This window comes from the organism of the source record quoted next, unplaced genomic scaffold (assembly GCF_019419815.1).
Source record: "Pyrus x bretschneideri cultivar Hongxiangsu unplaced genomic scaffold, Pyrus_bretschneideri_v1 Contig129, whole genome shotgun sequence".
Classification (NCBI taxonomy): domain Eukaryota; kingdom Viridiplantae; phylum Streptophyta; class Magnoliopsida; order Rosales; family Rosaceae; genus Pyrus; species Pyrus x bretschneideri.
The window spans coordinates 170,817-183,381 of NW_025999423.1; the positions used below are offsets into that span (position 1 = coordinate 170,817).

Consider the following 12,565-nt stretch of genomic DNA (forward strand, 5'->3'; position numbering starts at 1 on the left):
AAAACAAAGGGTATTGAAATTAAACATTGAAATCAAAGAAACACCTAAACATTCCAACAACTCAAACTTGAATTGTATGAACGTTTAGGCCCTCTTATCTTCCTCTTCATTGTAGCACAAGGTCTAAGGATAGTTTGATGGTGTGAATGTGTATAAATGGATGAATTTCTGAATATGGAAGAGTGTATGAGAATGAATGGGAATGAATCAATTGTGGCTGCAATGGATGGTTATTTATAGGTGAAAAGGAGGGAATATGACAGCTAGGAACTTGGTGGAAATTTGGAATGGTGATGGGAGATGCATGTGGCTGATTTATGCATGTGATTAAAGGGTAATGACAGCTAGGTTATGATGATGAATGCATGTGCAAAGTTGGTTGAATGATTATGGGTGCATGTGGCTGATTTATATGAAGGGAATGCATGATTGTTTACATGTGAATTAAAGCTATATGTGGCTGCAATGATGAAATGGATGGGAGTGCATGTGCTTTGACAGCTAGGTTGAATAAATTAAAGGGAGTGCATGTGGCTTGGCTGGAATGATTGGAATGCAATCTGAAATGGGATGTGTTGGTGTGAATTTCTGGTACAAAGGGCCTCCTTTGGTCTTCAATTTCGTCCATCTACTAGGCTTCAAGTATATGCAATCCATTTAACGCCCCAAACTACTCCAAAATGCACCAAAATGCACCCTTTTGCATACTTTGCCCTTAGAACCTGAAAACACACAAAAGAAGCATAATTGACTAAAATAACTAAAGAAACATAACGTAAATGCACGAGAACAAGCCATTTAAGTCGCATGAATATGCTCCTATCAAATTCCCCCACACTTAGCTTTTGCTAGTCCTCGAGCAAAACAAAGCAAAAGAAACCAAAAACAAAACAAAACGAACAAAACACAACCTACACCTTCCAACAATCGTCTCAGGGATTTCCAATGCACATGACAAGTTAAAACTCATTATTCCCACAGATTTTAGCCATCTTTACACTTAGGTACATTCTTACTCATAGTCACCACATACTAGTTCACAATTAAGCATTTAAAACCATGTTTTGAATGTAGTAACATGCCTTAGAGAATTTGCTCAATTCCTCACTAGAATGCACTCTATTTTCACACAGATTTTCTGACTTCACACCCTACACTAGGTATATGTGAGAAGATTGATGTAAATATGAAGACTAACACTCACATATGTTATATCAAAGAAAGCATTTTCTGGATTTACGACAATAATATGAATATGATCTCATGAATGGAATGCTACTACTTAGAACGAGAACCAGTGATTCCATAAGCTCATACCAAGTTCAAACTCCACAAATTGAAACACATAACACTCAAGATAGAAGCATAAGGGTTGTAATGGGGCTTGGGGTGTTTGGCTAACAAAGAAGTGATATGGAAAACAAAGGTTCTTAAAGAAATAGTGAGCAAAGCAATTGAATCAACTTAGAATTCACTTTTGAATGAAAACTCAGCTTTTGAACAAAAAGGGAGAATTTAGACAATTTAGGGCCAGAATTGGTGTTTTGGACCCTTTCTTCAATCACTCATTCTTTCATTTTTTTTTCAAGCTTTTTTTTTTTCTTTCTTTCTTTTCTTTTCTGTTTTTCTTTTCTTTTGAATCTCAAAACATACTTAAGAACAAGCATTCCTTCCCCCACACTCATTTTCTTTCATAATGTACTCAAAAGGAATTCATTTAAGTCATGCTCACTATCTTTTAAGAACAAGGGTGTGGACTGTCCTACACTAGGCTAGGTGAGGATAATGTGGGTAAATAAAGAATAAAGGCTAAACAAGGCTCAACGGGGTTAAAACTTACAACAAATACGAAATATGGGAAGTACGGCTATTTGGCTATGGTGGTGGTCACTACACAACTTCTTCTTGAATATGTGTTATGCAAATCAATAACATGCTTTGAATGAAATGGGCATGAGTTCTAGCATTTGGAACTATATGATGAAACGCCTTCTAAGTAGTAACCAAGCAAAGAATAATGAGATCATGCAACGACTTTAGAAAACAAGAAATCACAGATTATACTCTCCAAAGAACGTTATAGGCTCAAGTCTCTCAGGGTTGTAGCGTTTGTTTGAGTTCCTTCCTTCAGGCATGTTACAAAAACTAATTTTTCTTTTATGATTGCATGTGAAGTCATACATTATAACCATAACCAAGCATATACCAAGAGTAAATCAAACTTTTCTCTATGTTTATAACTCTTTTTAACAGTCATGCAATTAAAAACCAAATCCTGAGGCAAGTGTTGGAAGGTACCTACGACACAAAAACGACTCAAAACACTCTTTTTAGGCATTTCAAAACATGTTTTTCAAATTTTTATGTGATTTTCGGAGTTATAACACAAAACACACTAAAACACTCCAAATCAGTTTAAAAACATTTTAAAACAGCAAGGAACCACACTAGAAGTTATGGGTGATAAAATCCCGCGAATTTGCATCAAATATACTTAGTTACCCCCCCCCCCACTTAAATCAAACATTGTCCTCAATGTTTTAAGCTTAAAACACACCAAACAAAAGTAAACACATAAACAGCAACTAAACATACTAAACATGGCAGAATGTATCTAACAAAGAGAAGAGTTTAGGGATGCAAATCTGGTTATGGAGTGTAAATTCCATCTTTTCCTTGGTGATTGCGGTGAGGCTTCATCGTGAGTTATTCCACAGGCTACTTTTGAACTGAGCTGGAGATTCTTTTGGTTTCCTCCGATCGTTGATTTTCCTTTGTGCTACTCTTGAACTGGGCAGCAGGATTCTTTTGGTCTCCCCCGAAGGTCTGAGCTTACTCCTTTTATCTGTTTCTTTGTTCAATCTCTCCAATTCGTATTGAAGAGGGTTAGAGGATAGCTCAGCATATGCTTATCTCCTCATGCTTCAATGTATCTTTTTCCTTTGCCTTACTTGCTCCCCTTTGCAGAAGTGGTCCCTTCTCTGGAAGTGTATCAACCGTTGAAGATGACTACTCGAGAGCAACGCTAGGTAAGCAACCAGGGAATAGAGTCCAGATAGACTCCAAGTGCCGGCTGATTGCTTCTTTCACTTTTCCATGCAAGTAATATCAAGGACAAAGGAAAAGATAGGGAAAGAGCATGATATGAGATACCTTTGCTTTCGCCCTTGATGATATGAGATACCTTTGCTTTCGAAGAGGCAGCGAATGAATCCACATGCTTCGATCCACCGTTTCCTCTTGCCTTCTTTGTACTCCAGGCATTTGGTATCTTCTTTGGGGGATACATCCATGGTTGAAAGTGTGTTCTCAAGAGAAGGAGAAAACTGAGCATGTTTGAGAGGGTTGGTTGCATTTACATTCTCGGCCGAGAAGGAAAGTCATGAGCTTCTGGGTGTATGCCTTGCCATGAATGTTGATGTATATAGGAATTGTAATGGCATGTGGCAATGCGGATGCGGAAATTACCTCCACGCGTCTTCAGCTTTGTCAGAGAGCTTTTGACAAAATGGCACGCGTTTTCTGAAAAGCCGGGAGCTTTCGACAAAGTGGCACACGCTTTCTGAAAAGCCGGTAGCTTTCGACTTTGTCTCCCACGCTTGTCGGCAAAAGTGTGCAGCTGATTTCTAGAGGTGATCGATCACCTCTATTAAAGGAGAGGCGTTCACCGATTCAGAAATGAAGAGACACCACTCTTCAAAACCGGAATTTCCGGCGTAAAGATCGCCAGCTCGTCAGACGCAATCCCGGCTTTTCAGAAAGCGTGTGTAACTTTGTCAAAAGCTCCCAGCTTTTCAGAAGACGCGTGGAAGGGTGAAATTGTGGTAGAGGGTGGTTGAATGTATGAATGAATGAATGAGTGAATGGATTCTTTGAATGGTGCGGCAAACACTTGTATTTATAGGGCTTAAACCTTAGGGAAATCAGATTAGGGTGTGGTAGAAATTAGGTGGGAAAAGGTTTGCACAATCCTAGGGTAAAAGGGCTAGGATTCTATGGCAAAGACCAAGGAAGAAAGGGAAAAGGATTGTAGATTCTAGGGCTTCTAGAAGAGGGGGAGGCGCCACTTTTGTAGGGTTTCTAGAAATAATGTGTTTTGTGGCAAAAATTGGACTTTTAGAAGGGATAAAGGGTGCGACACCTATTTAGGAGGAGATAGGGTCTTCTAGAACCATATATTTAGGTGTATTAATGTCAAATTAAGTCCTTTTTGCAGCAGGAATTAAGGTAGCAAAAGATTAGGATAGGATCAAATGAGATAAGGTTGGATAAGATAAGATTGGATAGGATAAGGTTGGATAATGTTCCTTATTTGCTCGTTCCTTATCCTCTTTGTTTTTGAACTTCTTTCTCTAGATTTGTAATTTTTCCTAGCCTCTCTTGACTTCAATTTCCCATCCACTTTGCTCCATAGTTAAGCTATCCAATCCATGCCCAAAACTGCTCTAAATAGCTCCAAAATGCACTTTCTTGCTCCTTTTGCCATTAGGACCTAAAAACATACGAAAATAGCTCAAAAGACTAAAATAAATAGTAATTAACTAACTAAATGCAAGGAAACAACATAACTAAGTAGCATAAATATGCTCCTATCAATTTTCGTGGGATTTTATCACCTATCACTTTTAAAGTTGTTTCTCACTGTTTTTAAGTGTTTTTAGTGTGTTTTGAAGTGTTTTTATATGTCTTAAATGGAAAATCCGAAAATTTGAAAAAGAAAAAAAAAAAATCAAAACAAGTGTTTAAAAAAAGAAAACAAAAAAGAGTCGTTTTTAGCGTCGTTTTTGTTTTTATGTTTGTTTGTGTCTTAGGATACCTTCCAACACAATGATGAGGATTTGGTTTTTAATTGCATGACTATTAAAGAAAGTTACAAACATGGATGAAAGTTTGATTTACTCGTTGGTTTATGCATAGTTGTAGTTGTCGTTTACAAATTCACATGTAATCAAAAAAGAAAAAAAAATTCAGTTTTTGTAACATGTTTGAAGGACGAAACTCAAACTAACACTACAACCTTGAGAGACATGAGCCTAAACTTTATTTGGAGAGTTATTAATCTGAGATATTTTTGTTTTCTAAAGTCATTGCATGATCTCATTATTTCTTTGCTTGGTTGTTACTTAGAATGCGTTTCATCACTATAGTTCCAAATACTAGAACTCATGCCAATTTCATTCAAAGCATAAAATTGAGTGCATAACATAAAACAAGATGAAGTTGTTTAGTTAAAACCAGAGCCAAAAAGCCCTACCCTTTGCATATGTATTGTAGGTTTAACCCTTTGAGCCTTAGTTAGCCTATTTTCTTTGTTAGCCACATTATCCTTACCTAGCCTAGAATAAGACTATCCATACCCTTGTTCTTAAAGTATAGTGGAGCATGATTTAGAGGGAACCCCTTTTGATCTACAATTTGTAGAAAAACAAGTGTCGGGGAAGATTTCTTCATTGGAATTCTATGAGGTTGTACGTGTAGTGTGCCAAAAGAGGGAAAAAAAAAACGTGAAAAAGGAAGAACAAAGAAGAAAAATGTTGAAGAAAAGAAAGAAAAAGAGTTGACAATAAGTGAGAATGAACTCACAAGTATTGGTTGTTGAAGAAAGGGTCCAAAAGTTTGAATTTGGTCCTAAGTGTTGTGTGAATCTTCCCTTCGTGTTTAAAGTTGATTTTTGCATTCAAAAGTGAATTCTAAGTGCTTATTTCATTACTCTGCTTACTATTGCTTTAAGAACTTTTGTTTATCCTTACCTTTCCTTGTTAGCCAATACCTTAGCCCCATTACAACCCTTAGACTTCGATCTTGATTGTTATGTGTTTCAATATGTGGAATTTAAAATTGGTATGAGCATATGGGATCCCTGGTTCTCGCGTCTAAGTAGTGGCATTCTATTCATGTGATCATATACATGTTGTGTTAATAATTCCATAAAGTGCTTCTTTGATTATAACATATGTGAGTGTTAGTCTACATGTTTACATCAATCTTCTCACATATACCTAGTGTAGGGAGTGTAGTCAGAAAATTTGTGAGAAAATAGAGAGTATATCTGGTGAGGAATTAAGGGATTCTCTAAGGCATGTTACATTCAAAATGTTGTTTTGATTGATTAAATGCGAGCTAGTGAGTGATGACTACGGCTAAGTATATGCCCGAGGGTAGGGATTGCTAAAATCTGTGGGAGTAGTGATTTTTAACGTGTCATGTTGCATTGGAAACCCCTAAGGCAATTGTTGGAAGGTTTAGGTTGTGTTTTGTTTTCTTTGTTTTGCTCGAGGACTAGCAAAAGCTAAGTGTGGGGGAATTTGATAGGAGCATATTTGTGCGACTTAGTTAGATTGTTTTCTTGCATTTACATAGTTAGTTTCTATTTATTATAGTTATTTAAGCTATTTTCGTATGTTTATAGGTTTATATGACAAAGTTGGCAAGAAAGTGCAATTTGGAGCATTTTAGAGTAGTTTTGGGCTTGGAATGGATTGCACATGCATGAAGCAAGGTGGATGGACGAATTTGAAGATCAAAAGAGGCTAGGAACATGCTACAAATTTGGAGAAATAAATTCAAGACAAAGAAGATAAGGAAAGAGCAAGAAACATGGAGCATTATCCAAACAACCTTACCTTATCCAAACAACCTTACCTTATCCAAACCTTATCCAACCTTATCTTATCTTATCCTATCCTAATCTTTTCCTACCTTAATTCCAACTGCAAAGAGGACTCCTTTTCACATTAAATCACCTAAATATCAGGTTCTAGAAGCCCTATTTTTGTGCCCAAAGTTTATGCCACATTAACCCTTCTAAAAGTTCTAGAATCTGCCACAAGGACCATTCCTTGTCCTCTCTAGAATCTGATTGAAAGTGTCCTTGTTCTTTGGTGATTTGGAGTCCTAATTCCCCTCTTTTTCAGCCCAATTTCATGCCTTCCCTTCTCCCTATAAATACATGATGTTGCAGCACTCATAAGACACCACCCTCTACCACAATTTCACACCACACCATCCACCACACCTCAAGGGCCTAAATTCAGAAAATTTCCTCTAGTGCTGCAGCTTTGCAAGGAGAAAGGAGAGGAGAGCTTTAGCCGTGCCATCACATTCAAGTTTGGATTGCTGGAACGTCCCAGGTGTATTCTATCTTTTGCTTTCAATGTTTAATTTATTCTATCTTTGTTTAAGTGCGAACATGAGAAGCTAAACTTGTTTTAGTTAGAGGTGGATGCAAAGCCATGAATATATATGTGATATGAATGGATTTCTTCTAGTTATTGTTTCGTAAAACATGAATGCGATTTACTTATCTGTTTGATTGATAACTTATTCTTCTATGTTGATTAAGGGTGCACACTTAGTTTGCATGCATGAATTTGATGGTAGAATATAAGGGATTTTCACCTAATAGTTATGAACTTATATTTATAAGTAGTGGAGGTTGCTAGTCATAATCGTGTTAAGTAAGTCCATGGTAGGAGTATTATGCAGCTTATAGTTATGAATGTCATGTCAATGCTTATGATTTTCACAAAGCTTAATGATCTTTGATTGTATCTCTATTATGATGTTTATGTAGGGAACTTGATAAAAATAATTTGGTTGCCGATGCGTATTCCATCCAATTCAATGAATTTAGGAAAATCTGAAAGTTAATTTGTGCTTTTCACGATTAATTTGGGGCATTGTCATTCATGGTTTAAAGGAATAATAACTGGAAATTGATTTGTATGCATATGTGTCATGTGTGGAGATAAACCCTCTAGCTAGCCATTCACCCATATTTCACCCAATTTCATCCAAGTTGTTTAGAGTCTTTAAAATCTATTTGTTTTTAACTTAATTTCGTCCAAAATCCATTCCCCCTTTACTTTGTTGTGTCAAATTAGTTAAAATCTGTCCAAATTTGTGTTTTTAAGTATTTTGAGTCAAGTTAAAAGTAATTTTTGTCCAAATGATCTTTTATTGTCTAGTTTGAGTCTATTTGATTATGTTGTGCTGTTTTGAGTCTTTCTAGTTTGTTTTGAGTCATAAGAGTCTAGTTTTCTGTTTTTGAGTCTAATTTTGTATTTTAAAGTTTAATTTGAGTAGATTAGCATCTCTTCTAATCCCCGGCCTAAAACGATCCCCACTTACACATACTACAATTATAGGATTTAATTTGAGTGTTAGAAACTATCACACCAATGTTTAGGAAGGTGCACGTCAATATCCCGCTCCTTGATTTATAATTTCCATTATTGCAGAGGTATACATGTATAATTTCCTTTCTTATTTCAAAATAGGCAATAGATCAAAGCAATCCTAACTATTAAAATGGTTTAATCTAAGGGTATATTGTGGAAAGATGACATTCATCTAAAACCTCCAGCCGAGTTCTTCGATGATAAATCACGTTTCTATCCTAGAAAAAGATTCGGTATCCATCCAAAATCTCCAGCTGAGTTCGACAATGACAAATCACGTCTCCATCGTAGAAAAAGACACGGTATATATATATATATATATATATATATATATATATATATATATATATATATATATATATATATCTATATATATAAAGGGAGAGCCCCAGTTTGGTGAAGCTTTTCAAAATGCCAAAAAAGCCCCTTTGTTTTCTTCACAATCCAAATCCACAAAAATTCAAAAAAGAAGGACAAAGTGGTAAAAAAACCATAACTGGAAGAGAGAGCATCAAAGCGGAAGTTGCAGGATAAGGAATGAGAATTGCAAACGTGGGATTCAAACAACCCTCCACGTTCTACGAACTACCAACCAGATCAAAGCCGGCACCTCGATTTCAATTCCTATTCTTTCACATCCTTCCCCCTCACTCCCAACACCATCTCCACTCCCTCTCTCGCTCTCTCTAAAATCTAAAATTAAATCACGGTGTGTTTCTGACTGCAGGGAAGAGGAATTCTCGAAATTTAGCTTTGCGCAGGCAAAGTGTGGGCTTTGAGAGCGAGCCAAAACTATCTAGCGATTCGATGGAATCGGAGAAGGAATTTCCAGGGTTGAACCAGAGCCTGTACTCGACTATTGAACCTACCCTCTAGAGAAAAGCTTGACGGAGCCGAAACCGTGACCAACCGTCATCCGCTTTCTCCCATAACATCATACGCTTATTCTCGCAACTCTCCTCGCAGTCCACACCGTACGATCAATCTCTCTCTTTATTTATTTATTTTTCATAAATTTAATGATGATGTTCTATGGCGAGATTCAAGTGGGTTTAATGCTCCTGATTAGTTTTAATTTCATCAGGGATGCCTTCGGCATTGCGTTCGACATCGACGGCGTCGTTTTACGAAACGAAGCTCCCATCGGAGGCTCTCCTCGGGCCTTCATAAGATTGTACGACGATTCTGGTACCCCCATTTCTTATACCCATCTCCCAATTTTTGATCTTTCTGGGAATTAATTTCTGGAATTTTAAATTTTTTTGCCAGGTAATCTCAGGATTCCATACGTGTTCTTGACAAATGGTTAGTTTCTAATTTGTAATTTTTCCACCTGGTATAATCCAAATTTTTGTTATTTTTTTTTAAATTAATTGTTTTAAATTTTTGGGTTTTTTGGTTGTGATAGGAGGTGGGATTAGTGAATCCAAAAGAGCCCTTGAGTTAAGTTCACTTTTAGGAGTGAAGATTTCACCTTTACAGGTATATTTTTGTTGAGGGTTTTCATAAATTTTTATAATTTTAACTCTTTTATCCAGATTTGTGTGCTTTTTACCTCTTATTTTTATGTAATTTTACCTTTTTGTTGATTGCGTGGTGTTGGATGCAGGTTTTACAGGGCCATGCACCTTTTAAGCAGTTACTAAACAGGTATGTAATATGATGCATATAAGTTGAGTTATGGGTCAGAAAGTAAATTCTTGCTGTACAAGTTTATACTGTTTTCTTTTGCGTTTGATCGAGTATTTGCAGTGCTGGCATGGTTCATTTTTCTGTGCTACATGTATATTCCTCTAGGCTAAATGTGGGAATGAATAGTTATACATGGTGCAAATCAACTTGAATTATGCATCTAAGCGTATGCATTTCAACCTTACTAAATGGTCAATAGACTCACTACGTAATTTGTCTGAGAGAGAGATTTCCTTATATTCTTCTGTTCAAGATTTTCGGTTTGTGTTGTGCAGATTTGAGAATGAACTCATTGTTCGCTTTCTGTCCAAAACTAAGTATTTCACGGTACAAAACCAGAAACTTGAACGGACATCCATTGCAAGCATATCCCCTGATCATGAAATTCCATAGGAACAAGTTTTTCAGTAAAATCCCACAAAAAAACTGATGCGCTTGGGGCATTTTACCGCAAAATCTCTCTGGCTTTAATTCTTTGTTGTTTTATCCTTTCTGTGTGAGATTCTATCTTATTTTTTATAATCTCTGCATTCTTATTCATGTGCTTATAACAACCATTTATTGATTATTATTTTTCTTGCAGTTCCAAGCTTTTGATGAATTTCAGATGGTTGCGATTTATTAGTTAAAGTTACTTCTTGCTTCCTGTTTGGGTTAATATTTAATATTGGGCTTTATATTAGTGAGGCCCAAGGATGCCAAAGTGATAGGACTTTAGGTAGGAACTTGCATCCAAAATCCCATGTTGTTTGACAATTGCATATCGATTTTGGCATGAATGTTGGGGATGAGGTATATATCTTAAACCAGATTACTTAATTATAGTTAAATTAACTTTTTTTTTCTTTTTCTGTTATGTAGCTGAAGCAGCTAAAGTTGAGTGTTTTAATCGGTTGTATATATCACCCAGTTTACCTGTTCCTACTGCTGCTCAACAGGGACGAGTTTCACAGCAGGTGAGTGAAAAATCTGGGTTCTTAATTTTCTATTTTCTGATTGAAATTTGATGGTATATCTGATTCAATTGGAAGACTAAGCTAAAAGTACAAGTGGTATTTTTTGGTTAATTTGTTGGTTTTTTTGATGGCTCTTCTGGGTTGTTGTTAATTGTATGTTTTATGATTGAATTTGGCATCAATTTATCCAATGGATTAATGAGCTAAAACTACAAGTGGGGTTGTTTTGATTTTTGGGTTGTTTAATTTTCTGTTATTTAATTATGAGAAAATAAGGATTTGAACATGTTAATTAGCTAAGAATTAGTTTACATTGGACAATATATATGATTTTGGATTCGTGTTGGTGTAGCTAGGGACAATTATATATGTGGATGGATGTTGGGTTGGAAGGTCTACTCATAAAGAAGAACAAATCTAATGGTAGAGTGAAACTGAAAAGCAGCCAAACTTAAATTGCAATTTGCCAAAGAGCACGATTGGCCCTTTGTTTTAAAATTTTCATACTTCTCATTCTTATGTACCCTTATGTATCGGTAACGTGTATTCAACTTTAAAACTTTATCCGAAACCATTTGGTGGGTGTTTGGAATTTTGGAATTAGATTTTCAATTTGGTTTGTGAATTGCTAACTTTATCAACTCCTCTTGCTTAGCCTCAATTATTTCAGTTGGCATTGGTTGCAGACCCATTTGTTGAGGCTCGAAGAAAAAGGAAGGGGGGAAAGTGTATTCTTGCCATAGATTTTCTGTTGGGAGTGAGCATTGAAGAAAAGGGAAGGTGATAACAGCGGAAGAGGTGGCTTTTTGCTTTTGGCCTTTTGTTTTCTTCATTTTGCTTAATGTTGAGACTTGAGAAAATAACTTCTAATGTTGAACCCCAATTCGAGAAGATAATGTGAAGAAAAGAAATATTCGTAATTGTTATTATGTCCAAGATCAAACCAATTATGAACAATTGCTGTCCTCTAACAAAAAAAATTTTGACCGATGTTTAGTTATTCATAATCTTCTTCGTAATCTCAAATATCCATGTAGTCCAAAATCATCCCTAAACACCAGCGGGGTTCGAGAAGGATTTTGAATACCATAACAGTTATTCATAATTATGATTTTGTTAAGGAACCTTGCGTGCATGCATTGTTTTTGTTTTTTTTTTTAATCCATTTGAACCAAATCATCCCATCCCCATTTGCACCCCAACGACCAACAAAGCACCCCAAAATTTCTTAAGCTGTGTTGATCACAAATTATTGAAGATCATATCCTTAAACTAATGAACCAAAATTACTAATAAACATAATAAGAAACCAAAATTACTAAAATTTTAAGGATATCATAACATTTTAGAGCTTATATGTGCATTGTTGAGTTATTAGAGCAAACTAATAAATATAATGAACCTACATTGAATACAAATTCTTCTTTGTCATGTGGTAGTTTTTTAGCCTCTTATTACGGGTTACACATTTCTAAAAACTTTTTATATTATGTCCAGCCCACATCCGTCATTTATGATAGGGTTTAGGGGTATTAAAAAAGTTTAAAATTCTACTCATCCAGTTGACATAAAAATTAAAACTCTATAAACAATGCTAATTTATAAAAGAAAAAAACATGAAAGCTAAATCATATCCAAGTCCTAACACCAACCGAGAAGTGTATATAAGCCCGTCATTTCCTTGCACTAATACTTATTACACTTCAAAAGTATTTTGTGATCATTTTATTTTGTTCT

General features: G+C 35.8%; 1 protein-coding gene across 1 annotated transcript; it reads left to right on the forward strand.

Annotated features, from left to right (window-relative positions):
• The first annotated feature begins 8,987 nt into the window (after positions 1-8,987).
• LOC125474675 lies at positions 8,988-11,749 on the forward strand. Its single transcript, XM_048578642.1, has 9 exons — positions 8,988-9,028; positions 9,074-9,154; positions 9,265-9,368; positions 9,450-9,485; positions 9,589-9,662; positions 9,790-9,830; positions 10,148-10,199; positions 10,734-10,828; positions 11,484-11,749. The coding sequence occupies exons 1-9, from the start codon at positions 8,988-8,990 to the stop codon at positions 11,569-11,571; spliced, it is 612 nt and encodes a 203-aa protein (XP_048434599.1). The 3' UTR covers positions 11,572-11,749.
• The last annotated feature ends 816 nt before the right edge of the window (positions 11,750-12,565 follow it).